The sequence below is a fragment of the Myotis yumanensis genome, unplaced genomic scaffold, assembly GCF_028538775.1.
Source record: "Myotis yumanensis isolate MYYU_CA2020_CCGP unplaced genomic scaffold, mMyoYum1.0.hap1 SCAF_8, whole genome shotgun sequence".
Lineage (NCBI taxonomy): Eukaryota > Metazoa > Chordata > Mammalia > Chiroptera > Vespertilionidae > Myotis > Myotis yumanensis.
In genome coordinates this window covers 91,728,699-91,747,514 of record NW_027223759.1, presented here as the reverse complement: position 1 = coordinate 91,747,514, position 18,816 = coordinate 91,728,699, and the positions used below count along the sequence as shown (strand labels likewise).

Below are 18,816 nucleotides of genomic sequence, written 5' to 3'. Positions count from 1 at the left end.
CATTTAAATATATAAAATAAATATCAAAAACATGTCTTTTTTTTACTATGGTTGCAAATATCAAAAAATTTCTATATGTGACATGGCATCAGAATTAAGTTAGGGTTTTTCAAAATGCTGACACGCCGAGCTCAAAAGGTTCGCCATCACTGGCCTAGAGATTACAGGAGATGCCAGGGCACACCTCCCCTGAAAGGGCACCAGGGCTCCTTAGAGAAATGGCCGAGCCGGCAGTATCTGTAGTGGGAGGAAGTGAGCAAGTGCTCGAGACCTGGGCCGTCCAGAGGCGCCCATGGCCAAATTTAAATATAAGAGAGTTTGAGCATCAAAAAGAATAATGAAGGTAGGAGGTTCTAACTCATTGATGCAAAATCGAAACCTGAGCCCGTGAACATGCCCACCCTCCCCAATGCCAGGTGGAGGGCATGGTGGCAGCACTGGGACCTGGCCCCGGCACGGCGAGTGCGCTGCCTGGGACGCCGTGCGCACCGAGGGGGCCTGGCTGGGGTGCAGGCCTCACTCAGCAGGTCCGAGGAGGGAAGGGGACACGGACCTTCTGTGTCTGCACCGGCCGGGCTCCCGGTGCCGGATGCTGGTCCTTGGCCCCGCTTGGAGGAGCAGCGTGTGAGGATGGTGACGGCGCTGGGTGAAGTGTCGGCCTCACACATCCACAGTGACAGTGCCGCCCCCCCAGATGCCCAGTCCGTTAGCAAGAGGAGCGTGACCTTTAGGCAGAGACCTGGCCAGCGCCCCCACCGCGGTCAGGCTCAGCACGCCAGGCGTCCCACGTCATGTGGCAGGAAGGACACAGCAGCGCCTCAGCCGTCTTCTTGCCACACAGGGTTTAACCTGAACTTAGTCACAAAGAAATAAGCAGATGAATCTGGAGTGTGGCGCATTCTCCATGGGCCTCGTTTGTACTCGTAAAATTGTTAGTATCACAAGAGAAAAGAATGTATCCGCTAACCAGTAACCAGTAGGTGTGCGGGGAATATTCCGGATGGAAGGAGACAGAGACATGGCATTCAAAAGCCGTGTGGGAGCCATGTTGGATGCCAGATCTAAAAACAGCAGAGACAAGGGATATTTGGGGGCAAGTAGGGATATTTGGACATGGGCTCTGCCTGTCAGCTCCCTCCAGCCTGGCGGCCACTCACAGGGGTTGTGGGCAGATTGTCCCATCTGGGCATGTCTGGGGGGAGGGTCACTGGTGGCTTTGGCCCGATTCCAGTGGCCCTGCCTCACTTTCCCCTCCTGGGGTGTCACCCCCAGAACGGGCCCAGCTGTGGGAAAACCCGGCCCTCTGCCTGCCTGTCGGGAGCCCGTGTGAGGGTTCCAGGATGTGCGTCCTGTCCTGTGGTCCCCGACCACAGCCCTGTGGGGAGGAAGCAGCCGGTGGTGCCGCCCCCACGGGCGGGCTCACTCCGAGACCAAGGCTACCGAGGGAGCTGCAGGGCTGCAGGAGATGAGGAAGGTGACGGCCTCTGGGGGTCAGCAGCCGGGTGGGGGGTCTTGTGGGGAGCGGGATGAAGTCCCGCGGGCGTGTGGGTGTGTGTGGGTGTGTGTGGGTGTGGGTTGGAGTTCTGTGGACACTCTTGGGGGAGATGGGGCCTGCGGCCACCGTGACAGGACCGGCCCAGCGCCTGGAGGCAGGGCTGACTGGGAATGTGGGCCCTGCCTCCCACGGCCTTCCCTCCTCCTCCCCAGCCTGAGGTTCTAGAAAGGACTTGTTCCTGCCGTGTGCCAGGCCATTCAGAGGGGGGCATGTGTCCCCACCAGTGTCGGGGTTCGGTCTCTCTGGGAGTCAACACCCCAGGAGGAGCTGGGACTCAGGCTCAGGGCTCAGAGGCCAGCCGGGTCAGCGCTGTGGGGAGCCTGTGAGCTCCCTGCCCCCGGCCTGCCCTCTGGGCTTGCAGCTCGGCAGGGTGGGCGCAGCGCTCAGTCCTGGCTCCAGGGCCTTAGGCTGGTCCCGATGTCTGTGCTCCGCACCACCTGCTCGTGGAGGTGGACACTTACCTGGGAGGAGGGAGACTTCTGGTGGGCGGGGCCTGCTCTAGTTCCAGTAGCTGGCCTCTGCCCTGTGGGCTTGGAGGCCCTGCAGCACAGCTGTCGGAGGCACTGTCCCGGGGCCTGGCCTGTCCCCAGCTGCTTTCCAGGAGGAGCAGAGGGAGGGGCTCTGCTGCGGCCGAGAGAGGCACAGCAGAGGCGGGGGAGCCCTCACCCTTCCAGGCCGGCCATGGGCAGCCCCACCCAGCCGGTCACAGCCCTGGTTCAGAGGTGGCCAGGGAGCTGTCAGAGGCGCTGCTCTGTCACTTTGGGGTGTCACCAGAGTGCCCTTCGCAGGCGTTGCTACGCTGCTGCTATCTGCTGTTCTGAGGAGGTGGTGAGAGGCTGAGGCAAGAGGTGTGAGAGGAGCTGGCAACACTGAGGAGAAGGTGTCCTGGGCCACGGGCAGTCCTGCGGGCCAGCCCCTGGGGCGGGGGCCTGTGCTGCTCTCAGTCCCCTCATCAAAAGGCTCCTTTGTTTGTTGCAAAGGGAGACCCTTGTGATAAGTGCATGAGAGTGTGGCCCAGCCCCACCCACAGCCCCGGACAGAGTGGGATCCTGACCGCGCCCCACCAGGCCTCCTCACCCTGCTCTGCTCATCCTTCCAGCCCTCTCCTCCGCCTGCCTCCCTCCTCCCCCCTCCCCCCTGCGCCCCCCCTGCCATCCTGCGGGTGGTGGGTTCTGTGTGTGTGTAGTAGGGGCAGGCCTGGCAAGGCTGGAGACGGCAGCCTGGGACCTCCCGTGGAGAGGGGCACACACCTGGAAGGCTGAGCAGCCTGTGGGTGGCGGGAGGGCTGGGCTGCTGCTGGGGAGGGCGGCAGTCCCAGCCGAGGCGGCAGGAAGTAGGAAGCCAGGGCAGTGGAGGCTGTGGGACTTCCTGGACTGAACTGTGTCCTGGCCCCTGCCACTGGGCAGGTGGGTTCAGATTGGTTTTTCTTCCAGTTGCCACACTGGGAGCTCCTTGAGGACAGGGACCCAGACCACGTGTCCTCCTTCCCTCATCTCTAAGATGGGGGAGGGTTTCAGTGGGGCTTGGACAAGCCAGGACCAGCATGCGTCCACTGAGCTGGCTTTCTGGCCTCCTCCACGCGGTGGCGCGGTGTTCCTCCCACTCAGAGGTGGGCGCTGAGGTCAGGAGAGGGGGAAGCAGGGGCCCGAGTGCTCCCAGAGCCTCTCGACCTGGCCACGTGCAGGCTGCTGCTTCAGGCCGGGACCCACTGGAGCCGGCCTGGTACCCAGGACAGACATGGGATTCGCAGGAACGCCAACCCCTGGTCCTAGGGGCTCCCTCCCCTGGCGAGCCTTCCTGTGCGCCAGGCACACACTTTTCATCCATGACCATAGAGGACGGCGTAGAAGAGACTGAAGTTGAGAGATGGGTGTTTTGTTCAAGGTCATGACTCTGCCTGAAGCCCATGGCTCAGGTTAGCTAGTGGTCACCAAGAACACGTGTGTGTCTGACCTGTGCCTAGTCCTGTATAGGAGCCGGGACAGAGAGCTGGACACTGCCCCTGACTTCAGGCTGTTCACGTGGCTGGGGCAGGGCCAGCATAGACACTCGGGCACCATTACACAGTGATGAGGGGCATGGTTCTCAGGCCCTCAGTGGTACAGGGTGGTGTGGGGCAGGGCGCTTCACGGAGCAAGGTTTTGAAGGATGAATAGGAGTTTGCTGCGTGTACAGGCATTCCCATGCATACGTGATCCGTGTGTGTGTCCAACGTCTCGAGATGCCATCTGTCTGGACCTGGTGTGAGGGTTGGTGTTGCCAGGCCTGGCCCGAGTGCAAGGGCTGCCCTGACGGGCTCACTGTTACTCGAGGATGTGTTTGGGCCAGGACCTGAGGTCAGCTCTACAAACACGGGCCTCAGGTGGGTGCCATGTTCTCCATTTCTCGACAAGGCACTGAGGCTGAGAGCGACGGGACGAGCCCTGTTTTCCAGGGTCTGCTCACTGCCTGGCCTGGTCTCTAGCTGGCCTGTCGTAAGTCCCGAAGTTCACCCAGGCGGCTGTGGCGCACTGGGAGTCCTGAGGGAGGGGTAAATCTTTGGGGATTCAGTGCATATCCTCAGGGAGAAGGGGAGGGCAGGGCGCAGACAGGGCCACCTCCCTGGTCCTCCCGGTTGGTTTGAGGGCGGCTTCCCAGGCCCTGCTCCTGCTCCCTGGGAGCCCGTGGCTTCCTTGGTGGCCCCATGGGTTTTTGGACCCACGGGTCCATTTCTCTCTTTGGAGGGCGAGGCCCCTACCTAAGCTCAGGCACCTCCACAGGATACCCATGGGACCAGAGGGCGGTGGGGGTCGCTTCCCTCGCCTCCCCTCACCTGCGTGTGGGCCGTGTGATCCAGCTGCGCTTGCCCAGTGGACTGTGTCCTGACTGTGTAGCACATGGTTGTTCAGGGGCCGCTCCCCAAGGCCCATCCCTGCCTTCCTGCTGCTCACTGTTCTCTGCGGCCTCTCGTTGTCTCGAGTGATTAGAAATTCCTCGGTAATGTACCCTCATCTTTCTGGTCTCCTTGTCTTTGCTGTAAGCTCTCTCCGTCGGAGCTGTAGCTTCCCCCAGGAAGTCCTCCTTGATTGCCCAGGGTAGATGGAATTTCTGTCCTGGGCTCTCCTACAGGCCCATGTGCTTCCTCGCTCCTGGGGCTGGACCAATGTCTGTCCCAGCAGAGGTGCCTGGATCCGAGCAGGCACTTGGCAAGAGATGCCAAATGTACTGTGTGATAAGAGAGAACCTGAGAGCTGATTGGCTGCTGTGGTGCCTGGGCCAGCCAGAGAAGGAGCAGCCCGGAGCACAGGCCCTCCTGGGCCAGTCAGGGCTCTGTGCACCCCTCAGGGCCCCAGCCTGGAGCTTGGGTGGCAAAGCTGGTGCTCGAGGCCCACTTCAGGGTCTTCGAAGGGAGAACGTGGCTGAAGGGAGTGATGGTGGCGGCTGCTGGTCTCAGACAGCTGCTGGGCTGGCTCCTGGTCCTGTGCGGCCCAGCCTGTTGGGTACCCAGCCCTGGCCTGTCCCCGCCTCTCCCCGCTGCGTGCCACCCCCACCGCCACCTGTTTCCTCTCATTCTTGTGGAGTTGGGGCCACTGCCTCTACTGAGCTGTCAGCGTTGTTCTTTCTGCTGCTTAATGAGGTGCCTGCCCAGGGCTGCGGACGGCAGTCTGGCTCCTCTGTCTTGGTCTTAGCTTCCCTCTTCTTGCAAACCCTCCCCCATCTCTGCCTCAGCATCCCCTCTCTGCTCCCAGGTCATCTTTCTTAGCTCTTCTCTATGGCCCTCCCCTCCTTCCATGCCTCTATTTTGTGCCTTTCTCTCTTGCTCTTTCCCTCCCTCCCCTCCTCTCTCTCCGGGAGAACTGGGATGGGGTAGGGGGCTGGGGGTAGGGAGTAGGATCTAAGAGGGAGAACCTGATGGGCCAGCCCTTCTGGCTTCCTCCCAGGCTCCTCTCCTAGCGCACGCCTCTTTCTCTCTCTCTCTATCTCTCTCTCTCTCTCTCTCTCTCCCCCCCTTTACTCACCTCTGCCCTCCACTCCTCCCCAGCATGTGTGTGTGTGTGTGTGTGGGGGGGGGGGGCGCTGTGGAGGTGGGAGCAGGTGGCTGGGGGGCAGGGTCATATCTGAAAACCGACTCAGATTGGGAGCTGACTGCTAGGGACACCGAGAGCCTGGCTCTGGCGCCTCTCTGCCCTTCCTCCGGGGGGTCGCCTCCATCCCGGGACAGGCCGTTTGTGGAGCGCTGTGGGGCCTGGGGGCAGGTGGGGCCGCCCTCGCCCCTTGAGATCAGCTCACCTTTCGCCACCAGGGTGGGGGGAGCACCCCGGGGTGTGCGTGAGATCAGCAAGAGGGGCACCTGATTCCGCATCCTGTCTTTGAAACTCCCTCCTCCTGGTTCAGGCACTAGGCTGGCCTGTCTTAGGTCCTCCTGTTGGTGATGGGCAAGCCCTGGAGAGAGGGTGGGGGCTGAGTCTTGGTGGGCTCAGTCCTGCCCTTGGGATCATAGCAGCCGGGAGACCTGATGGTCCCAGCGCCTGGGCTGCTGGTACTGGCTGAGCCTCCTGGACCCTGGCTGGGGGGGGGAGGGGGGGGCGGAGGGGCCTGTGGTGTTGCTAAGGGCACTCTTGCTTGGGCTGGTCTCTGTCTCAGGGGCACGCTCCCTCCCTCTGCCTCTGTAGGTCCTCCAGAAACTGGGCAAGGCTGATGAGACGAAGGACGAGCAGTTCGAACAGTGTGTCCAGAATTTCAACAAGCAGCTGGTGAGTGGGGCGGCCCTGGGCCTGGGGGAGCTGGCGAGAATGGGCCTGTGGCTGTGGGTGAATTTGTGGAGCAGGGGAGCTCAGAGAAGGGGATCGGCAAGGTCATAGGAGACTGCCGGGAGGAGGGAGCCCTGGCACGGGGCGCGGACAGGGTTGGAGGGACCAGGCCTCTCTACTTGTCCGCGTCTGAGGTCTCAGGTCTCAGGAAGCACTGAAGGCACTGCCAACCCGACAGCTGGAATGGAACCCAGGGAAAGGCCCATTTTTTCCCTGAGAACTGACAGCCAGGGCCCGGGAGCCTGCTGGGAGAGGGAGAGGGAGAGAGAAACATCAGTGATGAGAGAGAATCATGGATTGGCTGCCTCCTGCACTCCTCGGACTGGGGGTGGAGCCTGCAACCCAGGCAAGTGCCCTGACCGGAATGAACCCTGACCTCCTGGCTCATAGGTGAATGCTCAACCACTGAGCCTCGCCTCTGGGCACGCTTTGCATCTTTGAGATGCTGCTGATGTTCTCTTTATTTTACCGAAGAGGTGCTGAGGCTCAGAGATGAGGCAGGGCTTCCCAGGCCACACAGCTGATGCAGGGGCTTGGGATTCCAAATGCAGACCTTCCCACTCCGGGGTCCTGCGCTGGAGCTGAGCTGAGGTTGCAGGGCAACAGGCCGGCCTCGAGGGAAATGAGCTGCAGCCTAGGGTGGTGGTGGGAAGAAGGGGGGTGAGGGGGCTGCCCCAGCAGGCGTGGCTGTTTGCAGAAGGTGAGGAGAGCGCCCCTGGGAGCGAAGGTTCCCTGTGGACTGGCCCCAGAGCTGTGACCCAAAGGTTGCTCTTCCCATATGTTACTCAGAGTCATGACTCTGGGTCCCTGGCTCTGGGCACGGACTTACGTTGGTCTTCAGGCCGAGGGGCCGGGCAGGAGCTGGTGCTGGTGGTGTCCTGGCTGGGCACGTGCATTGGCCACTTAAGCTGGCCCTCTTCCCACCCTCAGGTGGCTGGCGGACTGGCTTTTCAGGGGCCAAGGGTAGGAGCAGGAGGGACAAATTCTGTCCTCACTGGAGACTGGGGTAGCTTCCCTGGGGGTTGAGGCGACCGGCAGTTCCGGGTCTGACAGGTGTGGGGTGACTAGCCCTGCGGATGCAGGATTTAGAAAGGGGTGGGCACTGCCCTGGAGGGGAGGTCCGCGGCCTCGGGCTGGCAGGACCTGGGAGAGGGGGGGAGAGGCCGGTTGGGCGCCGGCAGCGGGTGTCTGCTTGTTACCTGTGAGCACCGAGCGCAGGGCTGAGGCTAGCCAGGGGCTGGCCGGCAGGAATACGGTCTCAAGGAAGCAAATTCCTAGTCCTTCCTAGGAGGCGGGTCCTAGGAGAGGGCATAGGTCACCGTGTGTCACTTGTTCTCACATCCCTCATGGGCCCACTTGCCACTCGTCACGGTGCGCCTGTCCTCCCTCCCTGCCCCGAGTCCTGGGGCCTCCTGTCCTGCCCCCTGAGCCCCATGAACCTAGCTCGGGCAACCCCGAAGCACCCAGGGTCCTGGGGCCGCCTGTAGCCTGCAGCCCAGGCCTCCTCATTGCTGTGTTTGTCCTTCCCGCCCAGGGCCCACCAGGCTCTGCTCCAGGCGGGCATCCCTGCTGGCACGGGTGTGGAGTGGCAAGAGGCTGCGGGGGCCAGAGGGGTCCGTGCAGGAGAGGTGCCTGCCCCCGGACCCACTGGGAAGGCAGGGGCTCAGTCTTCAGGGGTGGTGGGGAGCACCCTTTGGAGGGAGGTGCAGCGGAGACATGGGGTGCTGGCCGAGCTGCCGCCGTAGAGCTGGACCAGGTGCTGGTCCTGGGCTGTGGTGCTGTCCGACTCGAGCCTGGAGAGCAGGCCCAGGGCCAGCGGGTCCAGAACTTTGTCCTCCCGCTGCTCTGCCAGGAGCGTCAGAGCTCCAGGCAGCTGCAGAGACTTTCCCCAGGCCCCGCGGGGGAGCAGCCGTGTGGAAGGGAGCTCACAGATGCTGTGCTGGCCCGGCCCTGCCCTGCTGCGGAAGCAGCTCGATGGGGCAGGGCTGTCCGACTGGAGGCTGATGCGAAGCTGGCTTAGGGTTCCAGCTGCAGCTGCATGTGGGCGGCCCCTTGCATATCTGTGCCCCACATGCCTGTTCACAGTGTGGCCTTGTTTGGGAGGCACAAGGGACCCTGGTACATCCTGGTGCCCAGGCAAGCACAGCACCTAGGCCAGTGATGGCGAACCTTTTGAGCTCGGCGTGTCAGCATTTTGAAAACCCTAACTTAACTCTGGTGCCGTGTCACATATAGACATTTTTTGATATTTGCAACCATAGTAAAACAAAGACTTATATTTTTGATATTTATTTTATATATTTAAATGCCATTTAACAAAGAAAAATCAACCAAAAAAATGAGTTCGAGTGTCACCTCTGACACGCGTGTCATAGGTTCGCCATCACTGGGCTAGGCCATGGGCCACCCTCCCTGGGGGTGAGTCCGCGGGCGCTGGGGCTGTTGCAGGGAGTGAGAAGGGGAGGCCTGGCAGGGAGAAGCTGGGTTTGGAGGGGACCCCAGCGGATCAGACCCAGCATGATGGTAGCGTCACTCCTGGCCCACTCCCCTGGTGACCCTTTCTCTTACATCCTACACCCTCCCTCCCAGCTGGCCAGCATCCTGAGAGCCGTGGACGGGGCCCCACTTCTCCGTCCCCGGGCAAGGCCACCCCTTCTCCCCAGGGCCGCCTTCCATCCGGGCACAGTGCAGTGGGAGCTGCTGGTCTTGGGCACCATCTGAGCTTTTGGAACAAGGTGCCCCCGCCCCCTCCCACGTGTCTGTACACTGGTCACCGGTCCATGGCTGTGGGAGGGCGGGCCTGCCGCGCACCAGTCCCACCACACACGCGTGCTGCGCCGTGTGCTGTCACTGGCCATGCCCCAGTGTCCCATCCGGGCGCCTGTCTTTCTGACGTCCTTACAGGGCTGAGAGTAGTGTCTGGAGAGACAGGTGCTGATAACTCAGGATGAATGTCTCTCCGGGCCCACAGCCCCTCCGCCCGATGGAGCCGAGAGCACACTGGCGGCTCAGGACGTGTGTGTGGCGGGGGCGCTGCTGCTGTGCTGAGGCTGAGCTGGGGGCCAGGCCCGCCCGGGCGTTTACACCTCTCTTCTCTAGTCCTGCCATGTCCTGTGAGGACAGCCTTCATTTGCCTGCGGAGTGCAGGGGTGCAGGAAGGAGAGGGTGGGGTACAAGGCGTGCCCCAGCCCTCGCCTTGTTTTCGTCTTTTCTTTGCAGAACGAGGGCACCCGGCTGCAGAAGGATCTCCGGACCTACCTGGCCTCCGTCAAAGGTACGAGGCACACCTGGCCGGGGGGCCAGACTTCACGGATGCAGGGCGGGGCCTCCCCATGTGGACCTGATGTGTAAAGAGCTGGGAGGTGTCGGGGTCTGTGGGGAAGGGGCAAGGACTCCTGGGCCTGTGGGGACCCTCCATCCCGGGTCCCCATGGCCCTGGCTGCAGCATGGCCCTTCTGCCCCCCAGCCATGCACGAGGCCTCCAAGAAGCTGAACGAGTGTCTGCAGGAGGTGTATGAGCCCGACTGGCCGGGCAGGGATGAAGCGAACAAGATCGCCGAGGTGAGTAGGGGCAGGTGGCTCGGCCCTCCCACGGGGCCTTGCTGGCCTCGACTGCTGGCCCATTTTACCAATGAAGAAACTGAGGTTTTGAGAAGGCACCGAGCCTTGAAGTGATGGGGCAAGAGCTGAGCTCCGAGGCTCCTGGGAGGCGAGAGCTGTGGGCTGGGGCGGCTGGCGCCTGGTGGTGCACTCACCTGCTGCTGCCTCCGTAGAACAATGACCTGCTCTGGATGGATTACCACCAGAAGCTGGTGGACCAGGCGCTGCTGACCATGGACACCTACCTGGGCCAGTTCCCTGACATCAAGGTGAGAGGCTGCCGTGTGGCGCTCCTGCTGGGGAAACGAGAGGGAGAGAGGAACCGGGCAGGGCAGTCCGTGCTGGCGCAGGCACCGCAGTGACCTGCCCAGAGGCAGGCATCCCTGCCACTGGTGCACGGTCCCTCCAGCGCTGCTCCTGCTACGGCCGGCCTGCCAGCCCAGCCGGGCCCTTTCTGAGCTGGGAGCTGGGGCCCTGTCCCTGGGCCTCGGCGAGGGGAAGAGGCCCGCAGTGCGTGTGCCTGTGTGTGATGGTGCCTGGAGACGGGGACTGTATAAGATGTGTAAGGGGTGACCGCCTGCAGGGGCGTGTGCAGGCTGTGTGCTGTGCGTCGCCCCTTATCCGGTGTAGCTGTGTGACTGTTCAAAAAGCCAGCTGCCCTGCTGGCCTGGGGCTGTGCTGTGTGGTCAGTGAGCCAGTGTCTCCGCCGAGGCCCCGGGACCCGCTGCTTCTGCCGCAGAAGAGGCGCCTGGAGCCAGGTGTGACCGTGATGCTGGGCTGACCCATGGGTGATGCTCCCCCTGGCCCCTCACCCACCCCGTGCTGATGCTCGGCTCCCGAAGGTGTCTGGGGGAGTGTGGAGGCTGATGGCTGGCCCTGGACAAGAGGAGCCGGGCCAGAGGCGTGGCCAAGGGCCTGAGGGCCAGGCGGGGAGGAGGCTCGGCCTCGACTGGCTGGTGGTGCGACAGTGGGTGGATGTGTGCAAGGCGGTGGTTTGACCTGTGCGTGAGGGAGGGGCGCAGAGGCGTGCACAGCCTTGCTGGGCGAGTCTTCCGCGGGCGCTCTGGCTTCCTCCGGGTCCCGTTTAGCTGGGCCACCGGCTGGCAGCCAAGACCAGGACTGTTCAGCCCTCTCCTCTGCTCTCTCCCAGTCACGCATCGCTAAGCGAGGCCGGAAGCTGGTGGACTACGACAGTGCCCGGCACCATTACGAGTCCCTCCAAACAGCCAAAAAGAAGGATGAAGCCAAAATTGCCAAGGTGAGGGGCCAGGGCAGTGCTGGGGAGACAGCGGGGGAGGGCTGTGCGCAGGCCCAGGAGCCTCCCTGGGCTGGGCTTACCTGCCCCTTTGCACCCTGGCCCCTGCCCTCCACCTGTGACAGGTGGCAGGTCCCAGAGCTGGGTGGTGGGTGACAGGGTGGTCCCGGGGTGGCCCTCTGGCTCATTCACTGGCACCTGTCCAGCCCCTGGTCCCATCTCCCCCCCCCCTGCCATCGGCTCCCTGTGGCACTTTCCTGAAGGAGAGGCTTGGGTTGCGGGGTGAGGCCCTCACCCAGCCGGTGTCTGAGTGGACGCCCCAGGACCCACGCGAGCCTGCGTCTGCTGAAACAAGCCAGGCGGTGGGATGGAGTGGGGGGCGGTGTGGGGGCCGCAGGACTTGGCGGGGGGGCCCCATTTCCCACAGGTCCTGAGGGAGAGCCCTGCCCCAGGGCAGGCCCTGCTTGCCGCACCCCTGCCCCAGCTAACAGTCTCACATTTTGCTTTGCAGTTGGAGTTCACCCCTTCTGCGCCTGCTGGGGCTCCCCTAATTCTCTCGGCCTCTGAGGGGCCGGGTCCCTGGAGGCAGCAGCTTGTTTGTCAGCCTTCCAGGCCTTTGGACTTGGTGTTTAACGTCTGTCTCTGTTTCTCTCCGTCTCCCTCCTGTTTTCCTCTCTCCTTCCCCTGACCTCCCTTCCCCAGCCTGTCTCGCTGCTTGAGAAAGCCGCCCCCCAGTGGTGCCAAGGCAAACTGCAGGCTCATCTCGTAGCTCAAACTAACCTGCTCCGAAATCAGGTGACACTGGCTTCTAACCTTGCACGTGCTGGCGCCTTCCGGTCTGTGGCCCTGTCCTGTCTGCACTGCCCTGGCTTGGGGGTGGGGTGGGGGGGGCGGGCGGGAGGCCTTTCCCAGGCTGGAGGCAGGGCTGGTTTCAGAGGCCTGTGCTGGAAACTCCCGCGGCAGACCAGCCCTGGGGTCCAGCAGGGACAGAGGCTGGGGGCTCTGGGTGGCCAGGGTGGGCTCAGCGTCGGGGCCCTGGGGGCTCTGGCGGTCCTGAGACGGACACCCTAGCGTCCAGAAGGCAGGAGGCCTGGAGCCCTTTGTCCTCTGAGGCTCCTGCAGGGAGGGGCTGCCGGCACCAGGGCTCTGGCCTGGCACGCGCTGCCCTTCTGGCCTCAGCACTCTGAGGGGGTCCTGCATTGTCTGAGGAGAAAGCCTGAGGGGACAGAGTCTCCAGGCCCGGGTCCCAGAGCCGCTTCATGGCTGAGTTGGGGCTCACAGGACTTCAGGTCTCCGCCCCTGGCCCAGGCTCCGTGTGGGCGGTCCTGCCACAGACTCATGGGGGCCCTTGGGAAGTGTGAGCCCCATAGAGCCCTGAAGGGGACACGGAGGGCTCTTCCGCGGGGCTGGTATGCTGAGGCCTGGGGCGGCTCTTGGGGGGTCTCCGGGGGGGTCTGCACACGGTGGTCCCGGGGGCCTCCTGAAGGAGGGAAGCTATGGCCAGCAGCACTGCCCTCCTCTCGGGCGGGTGCAGTGTGCAGGGCCGCTGGGTGCAGGGCCCTGGGAGAGGTGGCCTTCTGGTTTTCTCTCCAGAGAAACTGACGTGACCTGGAACCTGAACCCCTCGTGGTCTTGGGGTGGGGGCAGGCGACAGTCCCAACCCAGGAGATTGGGTTTCTCTCTGGGCAGCTGCCCGTTTTTGCTGGGCCACCTCCTTATTCCATCGTCCCGGCCACGTGTATCGGATGCCTCTGTGTGGCGGGCGCCGGGTCAGCATGGGCTGGTGGCCAGCTTCTGACTTGACCCGCTGCCTGATTTCTTCTAGGCCAGAGCTGTGGGCTGATTTGGGGGGAGAGTGCCCAGGAACTCCAGGGTCCGAGGGAGGCCCCGGCGTCTGTGACAGGCTGTGCCTCCTCTGCTGCGGGGGTGCAGGAGGGCGAGTGGGCCTTTTGCAGAGCATGGACTCTGGCCAGAGGGCTGGGGCCGCGGGCCCAGCGACATGGTTTCTGTGTCATTTTCCTGAGGCGGGTCTGTCGGAGGCCAGGAGAATGCTTCTGTGGGTAGGAGTGTCCCTAAGACTGTGGGGCCTGGGGTGCGGCCTGTAGCAGCTTTGGGGCTCCTGGGATGGGTGTGGTTGGAGATCCTGCTGGGAGGGCCCACACCCGGCCCTTGGGGTGCAGCAGGGGACGCTAAAGCCCGTGATGTCATCGTGGATGTTGGACGCACATGTTTCGCCCGCAGCCAAACTGGCTTTCCATTTGGATTGAGCATTCTTCCTTTGGCTCTCGCCCTGCCTCACGCCTGCTGGGGTGGGGCAGCCTGGGGGTCCCGCGGGTGGCTGGCTGCCTGTGAGCTGGGTACCTGGGGCCTGAGGCTGCCCCGAGGGCTGGCCTGACTTTGCAGAAACAGTGCAACCTGGTAGGGCTGTGCGCTCTCGAGCTGACCAGCTCCAGGTGTGCCCAGGCTCGTCTGAGCTCTTCACACTTGCCAGTCTCCCAACACCTGCCCGCAGGGCCCTGGTGCCCTGGCGCATGGCAAGCCAGCCCGTTTTGGGTCCGCTGCACATGTCCATTGGTCAGCACGTAGCAGAGCCACTGGGGCTGCAAGCCCGCCCCACAGCGGAGAGCTCTCCTGCACTCCCTGCCGCTCAGAGATCCAGGCGATGGATGTGACTCAGCGAACAAGACTGAGGCCCTGACCTTGGGAATGAAACGGAGTAGCGCTGTTCACTGCAGTATTGCTGGAGCGTGGGGCCGTGCCGGCACACAGCCCGAGATCTGTGCCCTTGCCATCGTCCTGGTCACGATTGTTTATTGGGGAGTTAGGGCCAGCCTTGTGGGGTGGAGGCCCAGGAGCTGGGTGGGTCCAGGCCGGCGCCCGGGACTGGCCTAGAGCCAGACTCCTGGTTGTCGAGAGAGAGGCGCTCACGCCCGGGGTGGGGGCCACTCGTGTTGCGGTTTCACAGACCATCTTCAGCAGCCCCAGGCAGCACAGGCTGCCCAGGCCAGAGCCGCTCCATCCAGGAGCAGCGGGCATGCGTTTCTTTCCCTCCCCTTCTACCTTTAATTGTTAAATTAGGTTTTTAAAGCTTGGGCCAGAGCACGCTCACTTGAGCAAGTTCCAGTAGCCTGAGGGGACTTGTAGTCAGGAGAGATGGCGGCCCCTCTCCCCTCCTACTCACCCCAAGCCACGGGGCTCAGCCTGGGCACAGGGCAGTAGGGCCGGCGCGGGCTGGTCCCGGTGCCCGAGGCGGGCGGGCCGGCCTGTGGGCTCGGGACCCTGGTGCTTTGTCCCGATGCGGCATTCCAGCCAGATGCTGCCTTTGTCAGAGGCCTGAGAATAGAGGCTGCTGCGGGAAGTGGTCCTGGGTGGAGCCTGCCCCGCTCCTGGCCGTGACTCAGACGCGTCCCAGTCACCCCGAGTCACTGTTTCCAGCAGGGCCTCCAGGAGAGCTGGCAGAGCCCTCCAGGCAGGGTCTGGTGATGGTCCTGCACCTTCGGGGTGCTGCTGCTGCATTCCCCCATTCGGCTCTGCCTGGGGCCCAGCACCACTGCGGGGGCAAGGGTGGAGGGCACCGTGTGCCCAGGCCAGGTGGGGGCTCGGAGCAGGCTCAGGCACCCTGCCAGCTGCCCAGCTCCATGTCCCCAGGGCCCTGCCCTCCATCTGGGTGCACAGGTGACAGAGGAGAGGATGTAGGGGTGGGGGGCTGGGAAAGACTGTTGGGGAGGTGAAATGCAGGCTGGGGGCTAAGGCTGAGTAGAGGAGCCTTGAGAAAGGGGGCAAGGGATCCTGTGAGGGGACAGCAGGGCCCAGAGAGCTGGGAAGCAGGCTGACGCTGAGCCTCAGGGGCTCACATAGGGGGCAGGTCCCCGTGGCTGAGTCCTGTGCCCCAGCACCTGGCTCGTGCCCGTGCCTTCTTATTGTGCCCTACTCACTCCTCGTCTCCCTCCTGGTCTACCTGGCAGGAGAGGGGTTCCCTTTGCCATGGCTGCTCCACCCCCTCGGAGGGCCTGGCACTGGGTCCTGGGGGCTGCGAGGGTGGGGCTGCTCGGTCCCACCCCCCTTGCCCAGAGCCCTGTCTGAGCTCGCTGGGCGGGAGGTTGGAGAGCAGGTCTGGGGTGGCCTGGCCTGGCCTCGCTGGCTGGGATGGGCGGCAGAAGCAACGACTGTCCTGCCTGCAGGCCGAGGAGGAGCTCGTCAAAGCGCAGAAGGTGTTCGAGGAGATGAACGTGGACCTGCAGGAGGAGCTGCCGTCCCTGTGGAACAGGTGAGGGGGAGGCGGTGCGGCCCCTCGCCTCCTTCCACGCTGCACAGCTGTGCCCTCGGGGCCGTGTCTCGGGTGAGGGTGGAGTGGGCAGCGTGTCCGCGCCCTTCTGGTTGCCCACCCTGACCTGCGTGTTGGTTTTGTCTCCTCCCTCCCCCTGCAGCCGTGTCGGTTTCTACGTCAACACGTTTCAGAGCATCGCAGGCCTGGAGGAGAACTTCCACAGGGAGATGAGCAAGGTGGGTGGGCGTGCCGCCCAGGGCCGGCAGAGGACGGGCCGGGAGCCCGCTTGCCTGCCCTGCCGAGGTCCTGCACAGGCCCTCTGGCCCCGGGAGGAGCTGCCCTGCACGTGGGAGCTGTGTGGTGCTGGGGGCTGTGGGCGGAGCGCCAGGGCCCACGCCCGCCCCGCGCCCCTGCCCACTCTGTAACCTGTTCGCGGGCAGCTTTGGCCCAGGGAGCTGTGTCAGACGGTGGTGGCTTCCCAGGTTGTAGGCAAATAAATCAATTGCGAGAATCTTCTCAGTTTTTAATATCCTTTCACGTGTCGTAGATATTGAACCAGGACTGTTTTGTCTGCCTGAACTGGTGTGAGAAGGGGTCTGATTGGCCTCCATCCCATTGTGTTATTTTCACGTTAGTTTAACCGGAGTTAGAGGGCAGCGCTGAGGGAGACCCGCCTGGCGGCCTCCTCCCGCCGTGCCCTGGCGGGTCTCTCTGGCTCCGGGCCTGGAGGAGGGGAGGGATGCGGCGGCCCAGCCCGGCCAGAGGGAGCAGCACGCGTGGGCCGTCCCCGAGTCCCCGCGTCACGCCGAGTGGCCGTCCCTTTCTGCCTTCTTTCCCTTTTCCCTTCGGAGACCCGAGACAGCCTAGGAGATGGGAACAGAGAGCGGTGGTGTGGGGGAGAAGACGTGTGTGTGAAGTAGGAGGGGGGTGAATCTCTGAGCTTCCTGTCGGCCAGGACAGAGGACGATGCTCAGTAGTGAGACTCGCGTGCACGGGCGCCCTGCCCTGCCTGTGCCGCAGGGACCTCCCTGGCAGGTGGCGTGGCCTGGAAGCGTCTGGGCACGAGGACCTCACAGTTCAGACCCCCGGCTAGTTTGCAAGAACAGCTTAGACGTTTTAAAGCAGGACCAGCTCGGTGTGGCCTTTGAGGAATCTCTACGAGTAGAAAGGAAAGAAAAGATGGTCCCTGGAAACCATGGCTGTGGCAGGGCAGCCACTGCCTCCATCTCGCCCCTTGGCTTCCTGGTTTGGGCTGTGGGTTCGCAGCGCCCCCTCATGGGGGAGCAGCGCTGTTTCCGCAGGGACGGGTGCGGGAAGGGGTTCAGAGGGAGAGGCGTTGGGAGAGGGGCTGTTTGGTGGCTCCCAGGCTCCCCTACCTGTGCTCTCCCTCTGCAGCTCAACCAGAGCCTCAACGACGTGCTGGTCAGCCTGGAGAAGCAGCACGGGAGCAACACCTTCACGGTCAAGGCCCAGCCCAGGTGCGCCGTTCTCTGCTGCTGGTGGGGAGGGGCGTAGGCGCGGGCGCGGGCGCGGGCACGCTCTGTGGCTCTGCTCTTGGGCAAGGCTGGGGCAGGGCTGCTGCTGTGGTCGCCCCGGTTGGGCCTTCCCGGTGAGGGCACTGCCAACCCCGTGCTCCCATGGGGAGGCCCCTCGCAGGGCAGTCTGCACCCCACCTGAGCCTGGCCCACATCCTCATCTGCGGGGCAGGCGGCCGGGGCTGTGCCTGTGGGACGGGGGTGGGGTGGGGGGGGTGGGGGGGACCGGGACTGACCCCCAAGTGTGGGGCTTCTGGGAAGTGAGCAGTCCTCTTAGAGTGGGTGGCGCCCTCCTTGCCCCTGCTCCCGGGAAGCCGAGTCCCCAGGCTGGCATTCTGCACCCCGGCCAGGGTGGCCTTGTTCCCGCCACACCGCCTCCAAGGAGACCCCCGTTTCCTGAGGGGCACCTGCGAGCGTGGAGGGGGAGGGAAAGGTCTTCCGGCTGTGGCCCGTGGGAAACAGCAGTGCGTCTGGGAGTTTCCTTCCTGCCCTGTCGGTCATCACCCCCAGAGTGGGGACCACAAGGAGCCTCGCTTCCCTCGTCTGTAGGAGGGGTGACTGACTGCTTCTTGGGTGATCGGGGTTACCTAGGACTACGAGGTATTCAGTGAATACTACTGCCCCTCTTCTCTGAGAATAATATAAACGTGCCCTGGGGTGCAGTGGCGGTGGAATGAAGGCCAAGGGCGACTTCCCAGGTGCCTGCAGGGAGGACCCGCCTCCCTACTGCACTGCTGGCCGAGGTGTGTGCAGCGGCCAGGTTGAGTGGGGGCGGGGCGGGCAGTGGCCATCCTGGTCACTGTCCTGTCACCCGACGGGGAGGGAGGGCTGGAGGCTGTGAGCTGCTTCCCACAGGAGGCCTGCTCACCTGGCCCAGCGCCGCCCTGGCCGCCGAGCCCACCCCTTCCAGACACTGGGCCCCGGAGCTCCAAGCTGCCCCGGCCCGAGGGCCCACCGCTCACCAGGCTCCGCGCGTTTAGTCAGCACCACCCCGGCCCGGGGAATGGACCATGGCAGCCAGGCGGCCAGGGTGTTAGGGGAGACTGCTTTCTGCCCAGCCCCCATGTCAGTGGCTCTGATGAGGGGTGAGGACGGGCCAGCCCCCCATCCCACCTTTCCCCCGGTGAAGGCCTCCGTCCCGTCCGTCCCCACAGAAAGAAAGCTAAACTGTTCTCCCGGCTGCGCAGGAAGAAGCCCAGGTACCGCACTGCGTGCTGTGGGGCCGCGGCCGGCACCCGGCTGGGCCCGTGCATGCCTCCTGCCTGCTCCGAGGGCGCCACTAACCCCTAACCTGCCCTCCGCGTGGTGCTGCCAGTGGGGCCGGAGCGCGCTGTGCTGTGAGGTGTGCGGCGGGCACAGGGCGGAGGGCAGGGGGGATGGCGGGCAGGCAGCCTGAGCCGTGTGTGCATTGGCCGGGCCAGACCCGACCGTTAACAGTGGCCAGTGACCAGAAAGGGGCCTGGGAGGCGCGGGCGGGGCAGTGCTAAAGTGGTGTACGCCTGCCTCTGTCCTCACGTCTGTTCAAGGAGCAACTCCTCCCAGGACACACTCGCTCACTAACAGGGAAGGTGCCAGCAGTGTCAGGCTGTCCGCCACCCAGGCCCCTCCCCAGGTGACCAGTTTCTCTGTGCCCTTCTAGAGCCGCCCTGCGCAGACGGCCACGCACCGCAGGCCCGGCCAGAGGCCTGAGGAGCTGGGTTCTTAAATTGATTCCACTCGAATGTGGATGTACACTGCCCCCTGGCTAGTGGCTGGTCTCGGTCAGCCCTGGCTCAGTGCATCTGAGCATGCACAGGGTTTGCCCTCGGCCCTCT

At 63.9% G+C, this 18,816-nt stretch overlaps 1 protein-coding gene across 13 annotated transcripts in view; it reads left to right on the top strand.

Moving 5' to 3' along the window:
• The window catches only part of BIN1 (bridging integrator 1), a 51,611-nt gene that overhangs the window by 23,439 nt on the left and 9,356 nt on the right, over window positions 1-18,816 (top strand). For 4 of the 13 annotated variants that reach the window (XM_070423176.1, XM_070423168.1, XM_070423170.1 and 1 more), the window contains exons 2-11: window positions 6,208-6,288; window positions 9,565-9,619; window positions 9,812-9,906; window positions 10,119-10,214; window positions 11,096-11,203; window positions 11,903-11,995; window positions 15,382-15,467; window positions 15,628-15,703; window positions 16,863-16,945; window positions 18,157-18,201. In XM_070423176.1, coding sequence (XP_070279277.1) covers window positions 6,208-6,288; window positions 9,565-9,619; window positions 9,812-9,906; window positions 10,119-10,214; window positions 11,096-11,203; window positions 11,903-11,995; window positions 15,382-15,467; window positions 15,628-15,703; window positions 16,863-16,945; window positions 18,157-18,201 — 818 coding nt within the window. The remainder of the gene's footprint in view (window positions 1-6,207; window positions 6,289-9,564; window positions 9,620-9,811; window positions 9,907-10,118; window positions 10,215-11,095; window positions 11,204-11,902; window positions 11,996-15,381; window positions 15,468-15,627; window positions 15,704-16,862; window positions 16,946-18,156; window positions 18,202-18,816) is intronic. The other 9 variants (XM_070423167.1, XM_070423172.1, XM_070423177.1 and 6 more) reach the window with 3 other exon arrangements.